Source organism: Aphelocoma coerulescens, chromosome 3 (genome assembly GCF_041296385.1).
Source record: "Aphelocoma coerulescens isolate FSJ_1873_10779 chromosome 3, UR_Acoe_1.0, whole genome shotgun sequence".
NCBI classification, from domain to species: domain Eukaryota; kingdom Metazoa; phylum Chordata; class Aves; order Passeriformes; family Corvidae; genus Aphelocoma; species Aphelocoma coerulescens.
Window position 1 is genome coordinate 71,134,752 of NC_091016.1, and position 26,194 is coordinate 71,160,945.

General features: G+C 42.6%; 1 protein-coding gene across 1 annotated transcript in view; it reads left to right on the plus strand.

The window, feature by feature from the left end:
* The first annotated feature begins 19,414 nt into the window (after positions 1 to 19,414).
* MTCL3 (MTCL family member 3) overlaps positions 19,415 to 26,194 on the plus strand; it is a 28,364-nt gene continuing 21,584 nt past the window's right edge. The window contains exons 1-3 of the mRNA XM_069010809.1: positions 19,415 to 20,296; positions 20,630 to 20,854; positions 24,214 to 24,372. Coding sequence (XP_068866910.1) covers positions 19,415 to 20,296; positions 20,630 to 20,854; positions 24,214 to 24,372 — 1,266 coding nt within the window. The remainder of the gene's footprint in view (positions 20,297 to 20,629; positions 20,855 to 24,213; positions 24,373 to 26,194) is intronic.

Here is a 26,194-nt window from a genome sequence, read left to right on the forward strand (position 1 = left end):
AAGTGTCCAAATCCATGCTGCCCATGACACATACACACACTTCCAAATAGCTGAGGTGCTAAAATCCTGACTGTACGGTTGCGCTATCAAACTTTCTGTTTTTCACTTGCTGTCAGCTTCCCTTTCCCAGCCCAATTCCTTCTGGTAAAGAAGGGACAGCAGTGCTATAGATCTCATCTCAGCACATACACAGTCAGGGTTAGGCTCTGGCTGAGGTATTCTGAGGAGGGCTCCAGGAGCTGACCAAAAAGCAGCAGTGACATATTGCTGATGCTGCCATTGTCACCTTTGTCTTTTGGCCTTGGGACAACTGCCGGCAGCCTTCAGGTCATGAGTGTTGGAAGCAGCCAGATCAGCCTGTCTTCAGGCCATGTAGCACCTGGATACCTGTACTTTTAGTACTGGTTTGTCTTGCATGGAGATGGTCATCATTATGAAGTCCTAAGGTCTCCTATTAAACCTCCACAATCCTGTAGACTCCAAAGGGAACACAGAGGCCATGCCTCCAGTGATAAAATTGGTGTCCAAGTTACACTTCAACAAAAGTGAAACTGTACAGCTGCCTTCATCTCACTTCCAGGAATTCTAGGACTTTATAATCTTCAGCTGCTTTTTCTCAGATAAGCAATGGTTGCAAAAGAACACTCAGCAAACAAACACGTGGTTTGTTATCTCTGTAGTCTTTTGTTTGCATGAGAAAAATTGCAAATGCTGCTTTTCTTTGAAGTAATTCTGTGAGTTTCAGTTGGGCTTTTTGTGCCTAAAGTACCTTAAACTGTGGATGGGAGCAAGTCAAAACTGGCTGCAAACTTCTGATAGTAAATTCAAAAGAAATGTATCACTTTGATTCAAAATTTTTCCATTTACTCTCTTTATTAATAAGACTTTCTAGTAAATAGAATTTTTCAATGATCACATATAATTTTTTGGCATTATGAGTGATTTCTCTTAAAGTACCTAAGGTAAAGAGAGGTTTAAACTTTTTTTTTTTAAGAGATACCTTATATTTACATCTTCATGACAGATTATTTGGTAGTGAACTACTGGTTCCATGTTTGTGTGGAACTTTATTGTGCATGAAAAACTGTTCTCCTGCTCTGTCATCTAGAAAGGCAAATCCTACTAACACTGATCTGGGCAGGTGTGAAAATATTAATCGCTAGTGTAAATGCAAAACCACACTTTTTCAAAAGACTTACAATACAGAATTGAGATAAATTAATGAATAATGCTTGCCTTATATCAATTTTTGAGCAATTTGATAGAAAGAAATTTGTGTTATATACTAAATGGCAAATTACAAAACAAGAGTACATCTACTTAGACCACTTAGTTCCTTCAGTTTTAGAAGTTTCAGCCTCTTGCCTTATTATGGTAATAAGAGGACTTCAATAGTCCAATTAATCTTTAAAGAGTCAACAATATTTTTTATTAATAATAAAAAAATTCATACTGAAAAATATTATAATAGAGTTTATAGATCTTACTGCATTTTTGCACTTATCTGTGTGTGCAAACAAGTTGCTGAAGTTTCTGTAAGACTTTATGGACTGGAGTTCTCCTTTGAGAAATATCTGAGCTGGTATTTCCAGTTTGGAATCCAGTCCAGTTGGTTGTGCTGTCCTGAGGGGGGGAGAGGGGAGGATACATGCGATGGCAATTGGACTTGAGTGGTGTTTATGTTGGGTGTTGAGTCATAGCACTCCATGCTCCATGGATGCCAGCATTTTAAGCAAGGGGAAGATTAAGGAACTGTTAGTAACGTCAACACTGCTATTCACCACTCTGTTAGCAAGTACCCTACCAGTACTCAGTAAGGATGTGCTCATACGGACATTGCAGCAGAATCACGTGCTGGAAAAGACTGTAGAATATAATAGGTGGTAATTTCAGGTCTGATATGTAATTGTTGTCAAGTATCAAGGGAGAATGCTGTAGTTTTCACGTGGGCTACAGATTTTACTTCAAGGTAAATGCAGGAAAGCTGATAAGCATCAATTAGATTAGCTGAGGTGACTACAAGAAGAAATGGCAGGCCTGAGCCCCCAAACTATCAAAACATGAAGTTCATTAGTCCTGATGGGATACACTGAGGGAGGAACTGGAAAGCCAGTGAGGAAAGCGCAGCAGTACTCCCAGTGGAATTAATTCAGAACTGACATAGAGTTTTGCAGGTGAGAAACCTTTAGGTAAACTGGGGATGTCACTGTCTTTCAGTCACATAAAATAGCACTGAGAGGAAGGGTTCACGCACTTCATTTTAGGGTAGCAGTCCTAAGAGGAAGAACAATGAGTTTTCATTTCAATGGGATATTGGTACAAGCCTCCCTATCACATGGCATCTGTTTTCATGCCCTGACGCTTCCAACAGTAATTGGGGGGCCCCTTGATGGTGATCTATTTCAGGGAAAAAAAGACTACAGTGTAGATAAAATTATTCTTCATGTATTTCACTGAATAAACTTAAAGCAGTGGATGTATTTAGGTTTCTTACTAATCTCTGTTGTTACTGTCCACAGGTATTGTCTTGAACAGACTTTCTATTTGCCACAGGCCTTTAATATTTGGCAGAGATGATCTCTCCAGTTTCAGTACCCTCCAGTAAAACCCCTTAACAGGGCTATAAAAAGGTTTATAAATTGCTACTGGTGTTGCTGTGAGTAAAGGTCATCAGACAAACCCTGTGGTCACATGAGTGGACCCAACCACTAATGCAGCAAGACACGTTGTGGTAGGAGCATCAGACATCTGAGAGGAAATTATACTGTGTGTGTAGTGGATCTAGCAGGAGGTGCTGCATCATCCTATCCTGGCTCCTTCATACATCCTTGGACCTAACATTTCTCCTTCTTTGGAAGACATCATTCTCATGTTGTCTATTAATCCCTTTCTCCCCTCTGCAAAAGCCTTCCAGTGTTCCCTTCTGATCTTGCCTCACCAAAAAGAGTAACCTGTGCTGCAGATCCTGACAATTCAGACTAAATTGGGCTGATTAATCCTGTTGGTGAAGGATGCTTATAATAATACATTCACTTTGTCTCTCTCTTCTTTTTTTTTAGTTGAAGCAATCTACTGAACAGGGCACACACAGTAGAACCAACCCCCCCAACCAAACAAAGAAACAAACAAAAACAAATGTTAGGAAATACCAGATTCGTGTATGTGGTGGGATTTTACCATATACAGTTTTTGTTTCCCAGATGAAGCAGCGTTCTTTCCATGAGGCTGGCTGGGTGGAAGTCTGGCTGGACAAGTGGTTACAAAGGCAAGTGTAAATCCAACATTTCCAGAGTTCCAGTTCATAATAGTAAAAGAAGATTACTTACCAACAAGATAAAAATATGGATTGAGGAGCAAGCTACACACAAGATGTGTAATGAGTACCTGGTGGTGTCCTAGGTGTACTTTCCAGAACACAGTGCTTCAGAGGAGTCGAGACCATACTCAAATTTCCTGAACAGGCCTGCTTGCAAGACCAATGTTAAGATGTGCATTTATAGATATATGTATACACACACATATGAAAGCAACCAACCAGCCAATAAAAAAAACGCTTATCAGACCCAAACCAAGAAATTTGAATTAACCTTTAATTTTCATTTTTATAATGGTATTATGGAAATATATTTACCTTAGAGGTTTGTTCAGATGATACCATAACCTTCACATCTTTTTGTTATCTTAAGCTTTGAAGGTGAAGGTGAGGCTGATCAGGGAGTCAGGTACCTGTAGAATTTAGCACCTACAGATCTATGGTCTTCAGCATCACCTCTTCAACATCTACCACAAAAGACTTCAGCCTTATTTTCATAACGTGACGGAATTCATTCCACTGAGTCAGAACACAAAAATCCTCCACTCACTGAAACACGTATTTGAAAAGTTGATATAATCAAAATAGAGAGATATATTCCTGAGAGCATCTAAGTTGTAAACACCTGTCAAATGGAGAAAGATGATAGTAAATTTTTAATATCATACCTCTATTTTTTCTCAGAAATTGTTAATCAAATACAGCCAGAGACTGCTTATGAAGCCAAGGAAGTCTTTTGGCTGCTTGTTTATACATCACCAGGGAAAGACTAAACTGCAGCAAAAATTAGTAATATCACATTGTGAGTTGGGTTTATTTTTCAATCTGTCATTAATTATGCATTCATTTATAAGAAAAATAAATTGAATCTTCACTTATATTTTTAGCATGACATTTTAATTAGATGAAAATGAGAATAAGTGGGGATAACTAATTAGAAAAAATCAGCATAATGGAAAAGAGTCATTAAAAGAAAGGCACAAATATCCAAAACAGTAAATCTGTAGCTAGATGTTAGTGCCCAGATTACTGATGTGAAGTATGCAAAATGACTGCATCAATTAGAAACTTGGACCAAAACAGATTTTTTTTTGCCATTTGGAAGGAGTAAACAATTAATTCAGGAATTAAAATCAGCTCTTGAAACTCAGAGACTGCAGAAAAAATTTTCAGAAGACTGTGAACCATCTTCTTCCAGCTGCAGCCATTTTCTTTAGGCTGAAAAATAAAAGGGAGGGGGAGGGGAGAAGCTTTCTTGCAAGAAAGGAAAGGAGAGCTAACAAAAATATTTCTCAAAGAAAAAAATTAGTGTTCAGCAGGAAAAATAAATTTTAGTACAAGACAACTGGAAAGAAATGTTATAAAATAAAACATGAGGTATAAATTAGCCTCACATTTCTTGCCTAATTTTGCTTCTGTCATGGAAAAGAATAACACTCTTGTTGTTCCTAATTGATATTCTGTGTTGGTATACAACACAGTATTTTGGTTCTGCTGTTTCATTTGCAATGAGAGAGGAAATAAGAGTGATTTTTCAAGAAAAACAGATTTCAGTCTCATTTAGAGAAGTCTGAATAACTCATGAAAAACAAATTCCAGACCTATTTGATTAAACTAAAATGTATATTCAACATATAATTCCAAAACCAAATCAGTCATTTCTGAAACATAATTATGGTACTATAAACCTAGAAAAGGTGTGTAAGGAACAAACATGTGCATGGATAGGTATTAAAAGATGAAAATGACTGATGTTTGCACAACAAAGCTAACATTGAAATGAGACCTAATGATAGTATATGGAGAGTTGTCACATCACCAAGTTGAGACCTGGCAGAAAACAAACATTTTTTCTAGCAGAACATTTTTTCTGGGAAACATGATAAATATTTCATTGATCAGTTTCTCATGCTTTTCTTTCTCTTAACTTTTATTTCTTTTCAGACCACACCCCAAACTCCAATACCTGGGTGCTCCTGAGGACTCTGCTTCTGAGATTTTGCACATGACATGATTTCATACATATAAATTCCATAATGCAAGTGTCCAATGCATAAAGATTCATGTGAAATATATTTCCTGTATCTGACAGCCACCTGCTGATATTATACAGCAAACATAAATATGACTAAGTGTCGCAAAGGCCACCAAATTTGGGACCATAAAAAAATCCCCAAGGCACACAACTGGGCAGCAATTTCAAGATAAGGATTTCTAGTCCATTGTCCCAAGTCATCAAAAAATTGTGCCTTGGATTATCAAAAGGGTGCAAGAGAAATACATGTTTAGTTTTAAATAGGTTTGAAAGGAATTCATTTAGCTCCTAGGTATTCCTATCAAACAAGAACCTCTGAGGACTCATGATTTTCCATAAAAAAAGTCCAGCTTCCCAAATATTCCTGGCCTGCTCTGAAGTGCTGTTTCCTCAAATGAGTGTCACATGACGTTACTCATCTTGAGTCTTATTTAATTGTCCCACTTGACTCTCATCAAGAGGACAAGAATAGTTTTTATCGATAAAAAGGTATGCGTCCCTCAGCCTCCCATCTGGTTGTCTGTCCTGCTCTCACGCTGTTTTCCAGTATAACCTGTCTTTGTCTCCTCCCTGCCTGCACTGTCACTTGGGTCATGCTCTGTGGTCTTTGCAGGGAGCCACAATATGATCCTTACTTATGGGGGATGGCATACCATGGGAAACCATCCAGCAGAAGAGCCCGGGGAAACGTGATCCGCCTTTTTTCTGCTGTTTGGGTGATGAAGAGAGCTGCTGTGCTCCCTAGGAACAGAGGTTGCCCTTTCCAAAGTGATGAGATCTGTTTGAGATGCTTAGGAGTGTCATCAACATAGATACCAGAAAGTCTTACACTGTAGCTTAGATTTAAATGAAAGACCAGGGGTAGGTTTTTTTCTCCTCTTTTTTTTGCAGTAGCACAAACCTCTCCGCTGGCTATTCTACACACACAAACACAGCCCACAGTTAAGCAAAACCAATCTTAAAATCTTGAAATCTTAAGCTTTTAAGAAGGAGAAGACAAATCCCCTCTAGAACAGTGAACATAAGCAGACATGGTTTATAGAAGGCAGGTTTCTGAACTCTGTGATGTCCTCCTGGATTTCTATTGCATTTCCTTCCATGGAATTTAATTTAAAATGCTTAGCCTTGGAGACGGAAAATTTGGATTCCTGTTGTGATTCTCTTTCTTTGAACAAGTACTTAAAAGTACTATAGTACTATAGCACTATATGTACTATAGTACTATAGCACTATAATTTATTTTGTCAAACCAGAGTGAGTACAGCAGGCTCTGATCCTGGGCTTTTACCATGCTTATACTTAAATCACACACCAAAATTCTTTGGCTTAGCCTTATCTGCAAAAATACTTACAAAAAAATATTTAATATTCTTGTTCCACTCCTGCGAATGCTAACAGCATGGGTATAACACAGCTCTTTCCCTTTTTTTTCCTCCTTAGAGTCCAGAGGCCAACAGCTGGAAATAAGGAATTTACCTCACATTTTCCTCTGGAGTCAACGCTGGTGCTGGCTAATCTGAATAAGTGAGGGTGGTGAAACTGCAGGCTCCTGTAGATTTGTAGATGAACACTAGATGATGCTATATAACTTTTCAATCTCCCTGTTACTTTCACATATAACTGAAATAGAAATTAAATAAAATCAGAAGACTGGACTAGAACATGTTTTCAATACACTGGCAAGTATGCACATATGCCAAATCATATCACTGAAGTAATAAATCTACATTTCTCTCCCAGTCAGCTGTCTCCATCTCAACTGACAGATGCAAAGAGAGGGTACATCTGATTTTAGGGCTCCTTGTGCCAGACATTGTGGCAATGTGCTACAGAATGGTTTTAAACAAATGCTTAATAGCAATGACTCTTTCCAAATGCTTTGCCAAAAAAATGGCAAAAGAAAAGCTTTGCCCAGCAGTTTTTACTCTGAACCTCTTTTGCTGCAGTCAGGATCATTCCTTAAACTGGCATAAACATCACATGCTGTACTTGGACTAAGTTAGCTTGGTTTTGGTCCAGATGAAACTTGTGCTACCAGGTAATGTGGTAGTGTACAAAAAAAGCCTTTGGCTCAGAGAAAAAGCTTTGGAGTAATTCTGACTTCTGCTTTTCCTGTAAGAAATATCTCCTCTGATCTCGGTGACCCTTGTGTGTATGATGTCCTTACGACACAGTTCAAGCACTAACCAAGTGGTGAATCCATGTCTCAGGGTGGATATAGTTACAGATACAAACAAGTTCCTGTTCAGAGATATGGTGAGTCTTTCATAATTTGCAGAAATATTGAAGGGAAGAATCTCAAGTGTTGCTGTCTGGGAAGTGGACTAGCAGCTGCTCTTGGCCCAAGAAGGTATTGATCTATGCAGGTTCCAGAACTCCTTGATCAGGGCACAGCACCCATGCTCACCAGGCAGCCTTGGAAATAACTGTGCCATGGTCATTTCACATCAGTGGTGCAGGTCACCATTATCTCAGTGCCTTGAATCAGACTGTTTGAAAGGGTAGCTGATGAGAGCACATGAGCTTGAGTTACACTTTAAACCTGCTTCAAGAAATAATTTGATCCTTTGCCAAAGCTTTGATAGTAATTACAAGATGCACTCAGGCTCCCAATGGCTCACATCCTGCAATGAGAGTGTCACCACAGCAGTCCTTGAAGAAGACACTTATTCTTAAAAGAGGGGTCAAGAACAGCTGTCACATGAGTCTTTTTGTGGGCTTTAATGGTAGTGAAGCCTTTGGAACTGGAGTTTTTGGTATTCAAGCTATTAAAAGTATGGTAAACAAAATGAAAGCTGAAATTTTGCTTCACCTCAGTTAAGCATCTTTAAAATTATGATGGATTAATGGAAAGTACATGGAAATTAAAAGTGGGTAAAAATATTTTAGGATTTTTTCCTTAAAAAAATTAACCCAGTCATCTTTGAGAGAAAGGACTTAACCTCCCTGAGTCAGTCTGTTACTCATATCTAATTCCAGAACTAGATCTGAAGGGTAGGAGAGGAAGACATGGCAGCAAATATTGTCATGACTTTAGAAGACTGTAACTGGAAGTCATAAGGTACATGGCCAGCATCAAACAGGAGATGGTATGCACTGCTTGGCTCTGTGCCTGAGCATCAGCAGCTCCACCTCAGCAGAGAAAGCCTTTCCAGTAACTATGGATTTCCTCTTGAAAGAAAGGCTTCATTGTAAAACTGGGAACATCTACTTTGCTGCATTAAATGATTTTTATTTTCCTTATATTTTTTAAGTAATACAAAAATTTTGTAAATGCAAAGACAATTGATGTTTTAATATACTCCATTACTACAATTCATTATTATGATTCACAGAAGTTCTCAGGTTATATGAAGTATTTTAAGTGAACAGAACACTGTTTTTTTCTAGTCATGGCAGAAATAATCAGTGATTTGAAAATATATGTTTACTTTATAGCAGTTGGTTTAGTAAAGCTTCTATATTAAATCTGTCAGTTCTCAAATCAGTGTGAAGAATCCTGTTCCAGCTTAGAGGAGACAATGAGCAAAATGTCCAAGGATTCCTAACATTTGGGGATGCTCATTTTGATGACAATGTGAAATTAGCTATTGACCTTACTGGAGCCAAGATTTAGTCCCAGAAGATTTAAAGGAATAGCTCTGTATAATGAGGATTTGTTGCTTCCTACACATGCCTCTTCTACAACTAGAAGACAACTTAGATTGTGGGAAAAAAGGCTGAGTTTGGAAAGAATGGATCACAGCTCTTTTGAGCAAGTATGGCTATATGACAGGGTAAGTTTATGTGCCTTCCTTGGACTTCCTCCCTCAATAATGAATGAAACCTGTGGGGCTTCCTGTCCTGTATATATGTCTCGTTAATAACTGGTTAACTAGGCCAAACAGAAACATTTGGATCTATTGCTGACTTTGCTGGGATAGATACCAAGTTAACCTCACATGCAGACTCAGAACAGAGGGAGAAGAAAGACTCACTCTGCAGCACCCTTTTCAACACAAAGCCATTACCTTAAGCTTAAGGGTCAATTTTGCTTCAATTATGATCTCTTGCACCTCAGATCAATGAAGGATTATCTCAGATCTGTCTTGAAACATCCTGATTCTCTGTGGGCAGCAGCATCAGCTGTCCAGGGTTTACGTATTGCTATGGCAATGTGACCCAAAGCCTTGTTGCAGGACTCCAGTGTCACTGGCCCTGTCCTTTCTCCACAAAGCTTGATTGTTGTTTTTCTCATAATAGAATTACACCAGGGTAGATGTGCTGTGCTGAAAAACAGTACTCTGTGGGGACTCCAAGCAAGATCAGGCTACCATCACTTTGTCTCTGCCGTGCTTTCTGTGAGATGCAAGGAGTGCAGGAAGGGGCAAGGGTGGAGGAGCCCAGCATCTCCCTGGAGCTTGCCCTCCAGGATTGAGGTCTCTCCTCTGTCCATTCCCCAACAGTCTGACACTACAGCACACCAATACTGATTTCCCAGGCTCCTCCTTGGAAATACTCCTTCCTTGCCTCCACGCCCTCTCCCTCCCCTGCACCAGCTCCATGGAATTGAAGAGGGGCTGCTTGATGGGGTAACTGCAGGTAAAGTCACCATAGAAACAGGGACTCTGGCCTCATTCTCACAGCAAGTGGCTCTCCCGCAGCCCGGAGAGAGCACAGAAGCTGCTGCAGGTTCAGTCACAGCTGATCGGCGCTGTCTGTCGTTTAAAACCGTGTAAAGCAATGTCAGTGTACACAAGGGAGGAGGTTTGGAGAAAATAATTTTCTCGCTTGCTCTTTAAATCTGAATCAAAATTTGGTCCCTGAGTCAAAAGCCTTGCAACAAACTTGTCATGTGTACTTCTCAATACACCTACAGAGATTTTTCTGTGCACATGCACCAGCTGGAAAACATGATATCCCAATTTTATTGTTTTGATGTGTGCCGGAGTCCTCTAATTTCTCCAAAAGTACCAGGGCATTATGTAAGAAGATTGGATATGATCCAGGGTGTAGATAACAGCATAACAGGCCTGATAAGAAGCCCAGCAAATTGTTGAAGAAAGGATCTGATTCACTGTTGATTTTTTAATTTGCGACTTGCCTAAATACAGTGATTTTTCCGTAGGATTTGTAAGTGTAAATTAACAAATAAAATGTCCAGTCATCATACACAAAATCCATTAAGACACAGAAATGAAAAAACTTATTTTCAGAATTACTTATGTTGTCTCACACGTGTTTAAGAGAAAAAAGGAACAAGATAAATTTGGCAACATTTTCAAAAGTTCCTAGTCCAAGAGTATCTCTGAAAATTGCATTAAGCTCACAAATGATATGTACAAAAATCCACTGATCCTGAAATGCAAGTTAGAGTGAAAAATTAACAGAGAAACTAAAGGCAAAATAAAAAGAGAGATTATCCATAAGAAGAGGACAAAAAGGCAGAGAGCAATTCAGGAGGTATCACATGTGGAGAAGCAACTAATTATCTAACATCAGATCTTGGAAAATCTAGGTTGAATTTTGCATCTGGAAGCTTATGTGTATGGTAATGTGAGGCCACCTGGAAGTCAGAGAAGGAAGATACAGTCCCAGCCTAAACAATTATACACATCCATAAGTTATCAAAACAAGCATCCCAAATTAACAGGGAGGAAATAAAATTTAATTAACATTAAATGAGGAATGAATAAAAACATAAAACACTCTCAAGCCTCTCAGCTAACAAAATGCAGACTGTTTATTCACCTGGTTCCTCCCTGCCTTTCCACAATAAGAACCTAAGTCCCCTAGCATTCAAAAGGAATTGGGCATTCTAATGCCACAGATAAATGAAGAAAAATCACCTACTGTGGAGACCCCTAAAAAGTACTGCATTTTGTTAGTCACCAGATGCATGAGACTGGGATGAGCCTGCTTCTCCCAGACTCTCTTTAGACACAGAAGAAGGTATCTGCAAGTTCCCTAGGATGCTAGAACCACTGTTTTCACTAGCTTTAAGCTGTCGTGGAGCACGATGGGGTAAGCAGCTCTGAAGTCTGCTCAAGAAAGTCACAATGAGGACTTTAAAGATTAAGATAGACAATAAGACCTTCATCTTGGTTGTGGGCCACCTCTTGGTAGGATGCACAGGTTGTGGCACAGCCTCCCTGTCAGGAGGAAGCAGGCAGACCCCGGAGTACAGCCTGCTCATGACTGACTTCTTTTAAGACCATCCATTTTAACTCTGAGATCACCTGCAATAAAAATATTTTATATTTGAAATCTCTTCCTGGAAAAGGTTGTTTGAATGTACTGGTACTGTATTAGTGTCCAAAGAAATATTGTTTACCTTCAGCAGCCAGTGAGCATGCTATATAAACTGCAATGAGACAGGGTACAAGATTGATTAATCTAGAGGAATTCCATATTTTGGCTTTCATTCACACAGTCTTAGCAATAAAATTTTCTCTACTGTTCCTCTACCATTAGCCTCATTAAGTAATCAATGAGGTTTAGTTACTAATGCAATATATAGACTATGCAGATATATGCATGCATGATAGGATTTATGCAAGTTTGGTGTAATCGTCTCCTCTGAAGAGAGTATGAGAAAGTAGAGTGGCAGCAAACACAGCAATACAGAGACCTTTTTCAGTGTCTTAAGTTCAAAATTGATATACATTATTTTTACTCATTCTAGCAACATAAGGTATAGCAATTACAGGAGAGACAGAGACAGATAGAAAATTTTTTATCATTAGAAATGGTTGAGCAGCACTGGTCTGTTTCAAGGCATGTTCAATTCTGTCATTATCTCTGAACAATAAGTACAATTCATTGCTGTAGGAATAAAAACCAGGATTATGAAACTTCCTGAAGCCTTTGTAAAGGCTGAATGAAATTTGTGATAACAAAATTAGAACTAAGCCTTTATTTGAAAAGAATTTAGTTATTAAAAGCAACAGACCTAATTTAATCTAGTTTTATTTTCCACTGGCGGAACCAAAGATCCCTCTAATTTTCATTACAATTTCAATTTTTTTGTGCCTTCTTACAATCTTGTGAGTCTGAGAATCCAGTGATGTGTTTGAACCTAAGGGTTAAACCAAGAGAGGTATGACACAGCGAATGAGATCCAGGCTTCCTGAACAGGGATATAGGTGATCCCTTGGATAAGAAAGCTGAAGCTGCTTCCTTTACATAGCAGCAAAAGCAACATGACCTACTTCTCCCATTGAGATGAACTGCCAGGAAGGGTGCAGATGGCATTGCTGTACCTTTGGTGGGGCATCCTGTCCCCTTGGTAGTTAGGGTCTGTTGATGAACAGAAGGTGCAGCCTCAATGTGCCGTGCTATAGCTGTCTCTGGCTGAGAAGCAGCTGTTAAGGAGGAAGAAAAAGGAGGCAAAAAATGGCAACCAGACCACCAAGATTTTATATAATGGTCTGGCTAAACGTGTATGCCAAACTATGCCTCTTTTAACAAATAATTTGGTGCTGTTATTTCTGTTCTATTGAATTGTATGAACTTGAAATATTTGGGATTTAGCTTTGTTCTTTCAGCCAAGTTTTATTCCTACGTAACATCAAGGTTTCTTCTTTTTGAAATATGATGATTTGGAGCTGTACAATTCTGCTATGCAGTACATCTGGAAAGCTTTTCCATTTCCAAGTAAATAAGAAAAGAGAACTGTTGTAATGTATTCATTGTTTGTTCTCAAATTACCTTATGGGGTGCTTACTTAACATATTAGAAATTCGTAAATTAAAGTCTCAAACTTACCTGGTTTTTTATGGACAGAGAAAACGGGCCCTGGACTGGGGTATAATTAGTTGTGTCCAGCACATCCTCCTGGGTGGGGAGATAAACTGCAGCCTCTGCCAGCTGGGGCAGTGCCAGCACCATGAATTAGCACAGCATGCTCCAGAAGCTTCTCTTTCTGCACCAGCATAACCCAGCATATTCCCAAGAGGGCAGAGGAGGTGAGTAAGCAAGAGGTGAAAGTACAGCAATTGCGAGCCACCCAGGCATTCTCCTGGAAAAGCATCCTCTCCAAGCCACTTCTGAAATCTGTTATTAAAGTATTCTCTGCTGAAAGCTAGGAGGTCATGCTTCGGTCACACTTTTAAAGTGTTATGTAAAGGGATTCTCTTCTTAACTTAGGAAAAGAAACTTACATGACTTAAACTGAAACTCTGCTTGGAGGAGAAATTCTTCCTCTCCTTTCTCTTCCTCTACTTTCATCTCTTGCATAACTTCATACAACTTAATGCAGTTGTAGGCTGAACACAAAAATGTGTCTCCACATGAGCAAGCAATAATGGGGACTAGAAAATAAGGTATTCACAGCTCTAATTTGAGTCAAAACACTTATATCTATTGAAGGCAAAAAAGTCATGAAAAAGTCATAGGTATGCTCTACCAGGGTGCAGCAGGTTGCCAATGCTCTGCACAAAAATAAATCTAAGGCTGAAGAATGAAATAGAAATGAAGAAAACAAAAGAAGATGGAAAAGAGAGAGACAAAGCTAGAGGGTGATACGAACAGGATAAGAATTGTCATACAGAGCCAGATCAAAGATATTTTAGCTTACTGATAGGTGTCTGACTGTGGTCAATAGTAGATGATGGAAGAGAATGCAAAAACACATACTAATACCTCTCCCAGACCATCTCCCATATCAAAAAAATAGTCAGAGGAGAGGTGGGTTTTGAGCACATTTTCCTCTTTTATCTCAAATTATTTTTTTTCCCATTACTTTCTACAATCACTTAAACTCACATAGACCCTTATACTTACAACACTCTGTGTCAGGGAGTTGAATAGCTTAAGCGCAAGGACAGTTTTCTGGGTTTTTGGAATCCATCACCTGCTTGTTTCTTTCCTTCATGTTTGCATCTCTGCACTACTTGAGTGGGAAGAGACTGTGAGAAACAGTGAACCTTTTACACTTGTTTACCTTCCTTACTAACAACTGTAGGGACTTGCATTACATTCTCCTCGGTCACCCTGTTTCCTGTCTGAAGACTCCTACCATATCTCATCATTCCTTAAGCAGAGACACTTCAGGCCCTGGCCACCTTTCTCTGAACCTTACCCCTTTCCCCCATGCCTGGTTTGAGATGGGAAACCAAAACTGCTCTCGATAATCAAAATCCCTCTGCACCATGAAATTATATGGAACCAGTAATTATATTTTCTGGTTTGTTCTTTACTTCTTACTAAGTAATTTCTTGTATTTTATTTCCATTGTTTTCCCTGACATTTGAGCCAGTGTACTTATACAACTTTTCTGCACGTCAATGGTTCATTTTGGAATGGCAATAGTCAGCTGAGAGCTCCCTGTTTTCTGTGTGAAGTTAAGACATTTCTTTCTGTGTATTATTTCAATCCACAGGTTTTTAGAGACTCTATAATAAAACCTGCTCATAAATTGAATTTTTGCTGTATTAACTTAGATATATGGGTATCTTCATACTGCACTTATTCAAGGGTAGATATAATTATTGTATATTTTATACCATGATCTCTTAGTAACAGAAAATGCCCACAGAGATCTGGCAGAAAATTTCGTAATGGAAATATAGCTTATATTAGAAAAAGGGTACTTTTTGTGTAGATTATACCCATTACCCCCAGAAAAGTAAATAATATGAGTAGAATACTTTTGTGCCCATGTCAATTTTTATAACTCTATCAGCACTTAAGTTTAGCCAGAGTGGAAATTTTGAGAATCAAGTCAACCATCTCAAACCACACTGAGAGACTGGAAATTTTTACTGCCATAAAATTGATCTTTACTATCAGACATATGGCCTGACAATGTAGGTAAAGATAATCTGATCACCTGGTTTTCATTTGGACACTACTATGAGAAAATAAGAATCAGTATCTTGCAAAAGCATGATAAAACTTGTTGTAGGTGGTACAAGATGCCATCACATCCCATAATTGTTTTCTGCGGAAAGTTCCTCCAGGCAACTCACCCAGCAAGGGAGCAGAAAGGATGGTAAATAATGTCCAGTGCTTAAAAGTAGGGACTGTTGTGCTTGTCCCTCTGAATGATATTGTGTAAACAAAATGCTATGTTGTTGTAATGACCATAATATTTCTATTCTGTATATTCACTGAGATTAGGACCTAGATGTTCTAGCAGAGTCTATGTAGTGCTTTCATAGGAAATTTTCTCAACTCCAACTCCAAAAATATTTCATATTTTTGTTCCTCATGTTTTCAACCAATTATTCTGCTTACTTGGTATGATTGTAGTTTTTTTGAGTTTCAAAGGCCTAAAAAAATCATTAAATATTAATAATTTAAAAAGTAGCTTTTCATCATCCCAGTGATTTTCTTATTCAGCATTAATGTTCCATTTCCTATTTTCTGATTGTCCTCAGCTCATCACATCTATATATATCCCGTTCATGCAGTCCCTGGGCTCCAGTCTGGAGGACATGCACTTGCATGGGGGGAGTACCTTTCTACATGCCAGGACACGCTGGTTTAGATGTGTTGAGTCCTGCTCGGCATATCAGGAGAGGTGGAGAGGACCGTAGGGGGAGGGGTAGCTGGAAAGGGGACAGCTGGTCTCCCCTGAGCTTGCCCTCCCCCAAGGACTGCACAAGAACCCCAGAGATAAGTACATATGTACATACAATGTACAAATCCATGCATATGTATGTATATTTTATAGGTGTGCTCGCACCTGTGTATGCGCACACGTTTATGTATACGTGTATGCACAGTGCATATGTGTACATACAGTTTGTACATAGATGTATGCATGTATGTATATGCTGGTGTACCTATGGGCACGAAAGCATCACTTAATTATCCGTCGGGAGGGAAGTGCCCCCCGCCCCTCGCGCTGCGAAAGGCGCTGCCGGGGCTGAGGCAGAGCCCAGGAGCTCCCCTGGACCCGTCAGCTGCTGCAGGAGGACGGAGAGGGACCCCAAATGGAGCACTGCTCTCCGGAGACTATTCCTGCTGGGTGTTCACACAGACACAGGTGGGTCCGGGACACTCCCACACACAGCCGTCACACGGCGAGAGTCCCTCCTCAGGGGGAAGGGAGGGGAAAGAAAGCGAGCCTTTCCCCCGTTTTCCTTTGTTTGTAATTGGGAAAGACTTCAAGCGCAAAGTCTTAAGAGCCTTCTGAGGTGCTTCAGAGCAAAGGTAAATTCACCTCACTATTGAACAGAGAGGTAAAACAGATTTGCCCTCCACACAAATAAAGAAAGGGTCAGTGGCCCGTTAGTGCCTGTGTTGAGGCGGGTAAATAACCCTAGGGAATGATCTCCAGCAGCCCAGAGCCGGGGCTGCCTTTGTCTCTACCCCTCCCGGCGGCAGCGGGCTCTTGCCGAAGGGGCGCGGGCAGGGCGGCGAACAAAGGAAAGAAAGCCCTGTCACCGCAGCCCTGCCCGTACAGAAGGTGCCCGGCAGCCCTGCCCGGCCCGAGCAGGCTCCCCTGAAGGGGACGCTAAATAATTGATCAGAATCGATTGCCTGGATGCATTGGGAAGAGAAAGTGGGCGCATCCCTCGCTTGCAGCCTGCTCCTTCCCCCATTTGCGCTGTAATCCTATTCCACCATGTGCAGATAGATGAAGGGACGTAATTCAGCCTTCAGGCCTGGGCGGGGTTCTCGCCGTTTAATCTTTTCCTTTCTCTTCCCTTCTCTGCTTTCTTCCCTCCCCCCCCTTTCCGTCTCCCAGGCCCAGTGAGGTCAGCTCATGAATATTGCTTCATTTTCCTGAGAGGCTCTGGCAGCGGCGGGTACCTCGTGTGCGGTGCCCGGCTCTCCGTGCATGCATTTCGCCAGCCGGGCAGCGGACAAAGTGGTGGTGAGTAATGCGGATGCTTTAGATCCTTAGATCCTAGCCTTTTTTCTTCTTCTTCTTTTCTTTCTTTTTTTTTTTTTTTTTTTTCCCAAAAAGGAAATGTTACTCCGGATCTAGATGCAACAGAACCACCAGGTATGGGGGGGGAACCTTCGAAAATCCCCTCCTTTCCTTTAAACCAGGACAAAAGGCAGAAACGCTCCCAAATCTTAAGCCGCGTTTGCGAATTCTTGCAGGGGCAGAGGCGGGCTCCCGGTGGGGAGAAAGGGCCAGGGCCGGGGGGATGCCCTGCCCGAAGTCCCGGGCATGGGAGAGCCCCGCGCCGGCGCGTGGAGCCACCGGACTCCTCCCTTTTGTTGCTTCCATTTATTTACCCGTTTTTCCGCCTGGACAGCAGTTCCCGACAGGAAAACCTGCGGAGACGCCGCGTCCCGGCGCCACGTGGGTTTGCCTCTGGGGAGAAGGTCGAGCCGCGGAGTTTTGTGAGGACAGAGATTTCGGACTTGGTCTCAAACGGGGCTTTCGTTGTGCCAGTTAAAAATGTATATAAATACATGTGTGTGCACATATATATATATATAATCAGCCAACTTTACTGTAGGCGGTAGCCGATCCTGGATTTTGAAGCGTGCAGGGTACGGGTTGGGTTCTGGCAGGTCCCGGTTGAGTCTGGTGACTTACTTGCAGTGAAAGTTCTCGAAAAGATTCAGGTACAGCATAGGGTTCCCGATTATTAATTTGAATTCTATTTCTTATATTTCATACCTGTATAGCTCTAAACAACGGTAGGGTGGGAATTCTGTTTGTAGTGGCTAATAGAAATGCAAAGCGAATTTTTATAAAGTGTTGTCATACAAGTTTTATAGCTCTACACTCCCATGCTTTCTTTTTACTAATTAATGTTTGGAAAGCGCCTGCCAAATTGTGTCATGTTGAGCATTAATTTCCAGAATATTAGTTTAAAGCAGGTTATTAATGGCAGTGCATTTGAGAGGAAATATTGTGGTCCTGCCAGTAAGAGCAGAGCAAACACAGCCTCATTGTCTAGTATGTTCCAGGGAGTAAACCAATTGTCAGGGCACGATATAGCCTCTGCATTGATTTAGCCCAGTCGTGCTTCTTTCTTTATTCCCTGTTCTAGCAGGGAACCGTTAAGCCGCATTCTAGGAGGGAATGGGCAGGCCGTGTTAGGAATGCTGTCATTTCTGTCGTTGCCCATGTTTTCCCTCTAAGGATAGTTGAATAAAGGCAGTGTGGAAACAGTTTGTGGGTCATAGCCATTATTTTCAGAATATTTTGAGGGGCATTAGCAGCATGATATGGCTTTTAACAGCCCTTTTTCATAATCTGTTGTGGTCATGAAAACTCTGATTGTATCATTATAGGGGCAAATTGCTGAGTGAGCATCCTTCAGAGAATGCCACATAACATTTTGTTCTGGGTGAGGGTGCATTCTTTGCTTCCTCTGTTTTGAAAATCTGCTGGAGTGATTATGTCTGAGTCCTATATAACCTTTTGATCTGCATAACTGGTAACAAACATGAATCGGTCTTAAATCCTGACAGCACCTCTGGATAACGAACTAGGGCAAATGTATGTTTAGCAGCTGATTGCAGAACCCCTTTCCTTTATGACCCTCGATTCCCAAGTCACCTTGCCCCGGAAGAGTGGCTGTCAAAGCTGAAGGGAAATTTGTAGCTCTTTCCACGTGTGCAGCCCTTTGTACAGCAGCTTTCCTCCACTCGGCTGTGACAGACGCTGGGAAGAGGCCTTTTAGTGGACAGAGATTAGCAACCCAGGCTTCGTGGTGAGCATAAGGGAGAGGGAAGTTTGTGTGTGGAAGGAAATTCATCCCTGGTGTGGCGGCCCGGCGGGGGAAGGTTCGGCATCAGGGCTGGGGAAACGCCCGTAGGTGCAGGCGGAGTGGGAACGGGTCTCAGTCTCAGCCGAGCCCTTCGGGCCCTTCCATGAGCCGCTCCGGTTGGCTCTGGGCTGCAGCCTTCGCCGGATTCTCCCCGGCCGCTCCGGGGGACCGCTCCGCCCGCAGGTGGGCGCGGGTCAGGACTGGGGGCCGGCGGAGCGCCGCGGCGACGGGGAGCGGGCAGGCTGGCCGCCGCCGTGGCCGGAAAGCCCGTCTCCCCGTCCTCCCCGTGCCCACCCCGACCGCTTGTCCGGTTCTCCTCCCCCAGCTCTCGGCGCGGCGGCGGCGGAGGAGGCGGAGGACACCGCCGGTGATGGACGCGTCCCCGAGATAGCCGCCGCCATGAGCCAGCCGCCTGCAGGGGGCGCCGCCGCCGAGCCGCGCCTGCATCCCGAGGGCAGCAGCGGCAGGAAGCAGCCGCGAGCATCCTCGCCGGCCCGGGCCCGCGACGCCGCCCCGCGCCCGCCGCCCTCCGCCGCCAAAGCCGCGCCCGCCGCCGCCAAAGCCGCCTCGGCGCGGCCGCCGCCGGGCCAGGCCCCGCGAGCCGCCCGCGGCCGCGCCGCCGAGAAGCCGCCGCGGGGAGCTGTCCAGCCCGGCGCCGGTGCTGAAGCTCCGCCGGCCGCCGCCGCCGCCGGGAGAGGAGGAGCCGCCGCCGCCGCCGAGGAGCCGCTGCCGCCACCGGGCGCCGCCGAGGAGGCGCCCCCTGCAGGGGGCGGCGGGGGCGAGCGGGAGGGGGCGGCGGCGCCGCCGCCCAAGCAGTGGCGGGGGAAAGCGGGGCGGTCCCCGCTGAAGGGCGCGGGGGAGGCGGCCCCGGCGCCTCCATCTTCCTCGGGCGCGGGGAAGGGCCGCTGTGCGGCGGCGGGCGGCGGCGGGTACTGGAAGGAGGGATGCCTGCAAAGTGAGCTCATCCAGTTCCACCTCAGGAAAGGGCTGGCGGCGGCCGCCCAGATGCAAACCAAGGGCAGCAACCACAGCAGCAGCAGCGGCAGCGCTTCCTCCGCTGCCTCCGCCGCCTCCGCGGCCGCCGCCCCGGCCGAGCCTTCGCCGGCCGCCTCCGCCTCCTCGCCCGCTGCCATGGAAGCGGCCGGGGCGGAGGGGCTGCGGCAGGGCGAGGCGGGAGGCGACGGCAGGAGCTGCGGCCCCGAAGGCGCCCTGAGCCTGCACCTGCAGGAGGAGATGCAGGAAGAGATGGAGAAGCTGCGGGAGGAGAACGAGAGCCTCAAGGTGAGGGGCCGGGGCGGCGGTGGGTGTGGGGGAGAACCGGGACCGGGCGGGGGCGGGCTGCCTTCCCACGCCCGAGCCGGGAGGGATCTTCCCAGCCTCCCTCTCTCGCGGCAGGAGCGCTGGAGGCAGCGCTAAGATGGCTCTGTCGTGGGGCGTGCGGGCAGTGCCGCTTGCTTCCCTGCTTCGTTGCGGCGCTTATAATGAGCTGGGTTGTATTTACCTGCCGTCCCTGTGGGGCGGAGCTCCATTTTGGCTGCCTTTCCCTATACGTGTTGACATTTGTGCTTTTGACCCACCTGTTGCATCCCTGTCCCCTTGTCGCCCTGGTGACAGAACGAGATAGATGAGCTGAGGACAGAGATGGACGAGATGAGGGACAGCTTCTTTGAGGAGGATGCTTGTCAGCTTCAAGAAATGCGCCATGAACTGGAGCGAGCCAACAAGAACTGCCGGATCCTTCAGTACCGGCTGCGCAAGGCTGAGCGCAAGAGGCTCCGCTACGCCCAGACCGGTGAGATTGACAACGAGCTCATACGCAGCATGGAGCAGGACCTCAAGGTACAGACGTGAGCAGGTGTCAAGGGGAAGGGAGCATCTCACAGGGAGACACAACCATGCTCTTGGTCCTCATGACTCGGGCGTTTCCATCCATTCCACTGTGCACCCAGTACAGCTCATAGAATAGCAATGGCCAAGCCATTCTTGGTAATAGAAGCCCTTCTTGTATGTCAATAGGCTATTTTCAGCTTCAGTCCTATCATTTTTCATAAAGGTAATATGCAAGGAGTGACTCAAATGGAAATTAAGAGCTAAGGGATTTGGACCCTTTATGATGAACGCAAAACGTATCCTTCCACTGCAAAATTAAACCAACCTCACCAAACAGCCCCATTGACTTTGAGGGGATTGATTATGTCACTCTTTAGTGAAAGATTTTAGTGGGCAAGCAGATTGAATACTTGCAGTCACAACACTAAATCCTTACTCTGTTGCTGTCAGTAAAAAACCTGCTGTTATGTTCAATTAATCCAGGGTTTTTCACATCCATCTGAAACCTTAGACAAAACCCATCAAATTTCAGTGTGTCATCAACTGCATTTCATCCACAGGATCTGAATGAGACACAACCCATTGCTGAGGGAAAGTTTCAGTCCTTGTTTAAAGATTGTCATTGGTGACAACCCATCATCTCCATTCTGGGTTGGTCCAATTGCAGAGAAAAAATGCTTCTTTACATAGCTGGAAGTTTAATTTCTGCTTCCGTTTGCTAGACATTGAAAGACTCCTGCTCAACCAGGACACCTAAACATTTTTCAGTTGACTGGTCTCCCAGTCAACTGACCTTTTCTCATGGAAGTGCAGACCTCTGTATAGCAAATGTGAGTTTATTTGCCACACTTCTGCCTAGGGCTCTAGTTACTCATGGCACATGGACTCTGTGGGCTGCAGTTTAAATTGTGAATTTAATACATGGTTACTAACAAGGTAATTTTTTAACTTCTTTCTGATAAGTGTGATGGATTGAGAGTATGTTATTCCCAGGCCTGGTTTGGATCATTTTTTCTGAAAGTTTTCCAGCTTGTCATCATTATTATTAAAATTTCTATTTGATAATCCTTTTCTGTGCATATTCAAAACCCATGTTTTCTGTTGTGGCTGTGACAGTTCTATAAATCCATCTGCCCATGTGGTTCTTGGCAAAATAAGAGTCTTCCTGGTCAGAAGAAAAATCACTCCCCTTTTCATGGGGATTTCTGTTCAAAACAAGGGATATTTTGCATACTTAGAATGCTACTTAGATGATCAGTTGAGATACACACATTTGCAGGCAGACTTTGAGCATGGGCCTTCATGTCCCAAGTGAATATTGTGATTCCAGTTTGTAGAGTTGTGTTCTTTGTTGGCTCAATGTTACTTTTATTAGCAAGTCATACATATGCAGGCTGGGGAGGGACTTGTTGAGGGCACCTCTGCTGAGGTACTTGTCTGCCAATACAGGAGATAGAAGTTAAGGCCTTGGATTGAGCTGGACAAAGAGCTCGCATTAATTAGCATTTCTCCCATGTGTTTCCCAATATGACTGACTCTTTGGAAAGGAACAGTGTTCTTGCAGAGTGTTCTCACTGCTCATGAATATGTTCTGCTTTGGAGTAGGGATGAATGCCTAATGCCAAATTTCTGCCTAATAGAATTCTGGGTGCTGGCTAACCATAATTGTAACTCGTGCAGTTTTCTGTAGTGCTTCCATGTCCTCTCCTGAAGAATAACTATACAAATTGACACTGTTCATTTTGCATTGTTCATTTTGCAATGTATTAGGGAACTTGATCCCTCAGAGATACAGTCTTGCAGATAGCTGTATTAAAATGTATATTGCATAAGTGAGTCCCATTTCCTATGTGCTCTAGAATGCTCTGTATTTTTTCCTGCATTAGTAGCTATTCCACCAGATTTTGTGTCGAAAAATCAGCTACCAGTAATGATATTACAATTTGGTTTTATTTACTGATCCAGACTGTATCTATAGACTGAAGACAGGTTCTGTAAGGGTGCTGTTTTATATATCCCCCATGATTTTCCATTTACTTTGGTTGGACAACCAGATGAGCAGTTTATTACTAAGTGTAAGAAAAGACATCAAGCTAAAGCCCTGTGGTGTGTTTCTCAGCTCATTCTGCAGTCTCTTTGGAGTATGGTTATAATTGAAATTCCCCTCCACTCGCTCTTTCTGTTGGGCATTATGTGCCTTGAGTGCGTGTGCAGTGGGGGAGGTTATTGAATGATCTTGTGCTACACTGCAGTGTTGTATCTGTAATTCACACACACACTGGGTTTCTTGTCAAGGGAGGCTGAGTCACTAGCTGCTGCTGATTTCTGATAGATTGGATCTTTCTAGATGCTTGCTTACAGTTATTATTTTTTCTCTAGTGTTTTAGTATGTCAAAGAACTCTCTGACATACTAACATAAGATGGTTTGAGTAAAAGCCATGAAGGACAGCTCGCTGAACTCCCCCAGCTAATGCTAAGTAGGATTAATTATGCTTTCAGAGTTCTAAAAAAAGCAGGAAATGAGGCTTTTCAAACTGTGTCTGTCTGTGTGTCTAAATCACCATCAACACAGTGATTAGTGTATATTTAAATATTTTTGATGTGTGATTATAGTTTCTGGTGGTTTCACAAAATATAGTGCAAGTGGCTTGCAGGGCAAGATTCTCATTGCTTTTCCTGTGGAAGAGGAATTAGATCTTGTCATATGCCTTTTAACTCTATTCCTGTGAAAATGCATTAAAAAAACTTCAAACAACCAAAAACCTTAGTGTTCATTTTCATTGAAAATTAATTTGGGTGAACACAACGTCAGTAAAAATGTTGTTTGTTCGTATTTTAATCTTAAAATGAGACAATAGTAGTAAATATTTTCACTAATTGTCCACCAAGGAGAGGGAAACTAGCAAAGTCAAAATAAACGTATGTCCATTTGTAGTCACAGGTAGACACAGGTAGGGCAGGGCTGGAGGAGATGGACCCTGCTTTTAGATGCTGTTGCATGTCAAGTATTTGAAGGGAATGTGCTTTAGTGCATTGAAAAGCATCAGCTAGCTGTGGTTGGGAGAAGATAGATGATGCACTGTCTCCAGGAGTAGTGAAGGTCCTGTTTAACTGTTGATGTGACAGAACCTAAGAAGGAGTTGGGGTTTAACGTCTTATGTGGTTTCCAGTGAAGTCCATAGGAATAATGTACCATTTTTTGGAAGGAATAATTTAGAATTCTGTCTGTGGATGTCCTTGTCTACCTGTTTCCTTACATACCTGTTCCAGCAAAACATCCAGAATTAACTCTAAGTGGTTGCTTAGGCAGTAAGCCCTGCAACAGTAATTTTTTTTAACCTTAATTTTGATATACTGTTTCATTTAGGTTGCAAAAGATGTATCAGTGAGACTTCATCACGAGTTAGAAAATGTGGAAGAAAAACGTACCATAACAGAAGATGAAAATGAAAAATTAAGACAGCAGCTTATAGAAGTTGAAATTGCCAAACAAGCACTACAGAATGAACTGGAAAAAATGAAAGAGGTTAGTGTTGCTATTTACTTCTACACCAATTATTTTCAGATCTCAAATTCTTACTGCTGAACTGTTTTTTTTCTATAACTTGTTTTGGGGGAAAGCAATACGGCAGCCAAAAGTTGAAAGTTGCAAGGAGTGCTGAAGTACAACTTGATGATTGCGAAGCTGAGGAGAAACTGAAATGTTTGATGTTTTCTAGGCAAAACAGGAACCAAATTGTGGGGTTTTTTTCTTTTTTTCTCTGCTAGGAGGGAAATGTGGAACTAATGGTAACCAGAGTTCAGAGGCTTTGATACACTGTACCTACATAAATATTCTTACCGGAAGTGTGCTCAAGTGTGGCAGAGGCATCTAACTTTACACATGATGTTTCCCACATGTTTTTACAAAGACCAGTAGTTTTTCCCTTGCTAACTACTACTAGGGACTAGCAGGCTCACTGATACTGGGGATCTAGCCACCTCCCCATCTTGTTCAGTCATGCTCTTTGGAGTACTGGGAAGTGAGAGACTCTACCTGGCCTTTCAATCTAAGCATAGATTTATATTGTATCTAATTAATCTTCAAAATTACTCCATCTGCCGTTATATAGATGCAAGATATCGTGCCATTAAGTAAGCAGAAAATTGCATTACAGCAGTCATAGTCAGGCTGACAGAGATAACAAAGCAGGCAGTAAAAGGAGAAACTGTTGACTAAGAATGACTTCTCAGAAGAGATTTTAGAAACAGCTCTCCTGTTCAATGTTTAAAACTCAATGAATGCCCCCAATTTTCACTTCCAAGAATATATCCTAGTAGGAACGCCTGTGTCTTCTTTGATCTTGTATGAAGCAGAAGAGATGTATTTCAGTTGTCAAGAAAGGCAAGAAATTTTCAGTTATATGATGTTAAGGCATTTTTAGGAACTGCAAATGAGTCCTTTAAGTGATGTAGTATTAAAAATATTCAAATGTTTTCTTTAGAGGAACTGAATTTCAAGCATGTTAGTAGAGGTTAAACAGGTGGTTTGTTCCACCTTCTGCTGCTTTCCCAGATAACTGCAGATTTCAAAAGGGCATGCAAAAAAATATGAGCCTTATTCAGCTTTCCTCTCATCTCCCTGAGATTTTCATCTTCTGTTTTCTCTCTGGTTGCTGCCATTAAGTACAGCTTGATTTTCTGGACTAGCCTCTTGATGAGAGCATGATCTTTCTGTAATTATTGTTATAACTTGTGTTTAAGATTGGCTTTACCCCAATTTTTTTGTTATTCTTGTCCATTCAGACCCTATTTTCTTTTAGGTTCTCATCTCTGGTTCCTCTTTCTCTCCAATATGTTATACCGCTGTAAAATTCTTTTGCCTTGTTTTTTTCTGAAGCACCTTCAGATTACAGTGATATTTAGTGGCAGTTTAATAGTTTATGTTCTTTGATATTAAGCCAGTAAATGGGCTTCTCGGTCCCTGTCATCACTAGTCACTTTCTCCTTATTGTGCTTCTTCCCTCTGGCCCACTATGCGGAATTACGGTTCTGTTGCTCCCACACTGCTCTCCACTTCTTTCTTTGGCTTAAGTGTTCAGCCCTTTCTGTTTTTGCTGTTGGTGTCAATGAAAGGGTACTGGGGACTCCAGAATAAATGGTGTCATGTTTAGGGTCTCTGTTATACAATAATGGTTTTCATGAAGCTGAAGCAGATGGATGATTCCCAGTGGCACAGAATGGGGGCACTGAGCCAGAAGGAAAACATGAAGTAAGACTTGATACCATAGTAGGGGTGGAGTGGACAAGGAGTCAGAAATACATCCTTATACTGAACTAGGGAGAACTGCCATGCACAGTCATTATGT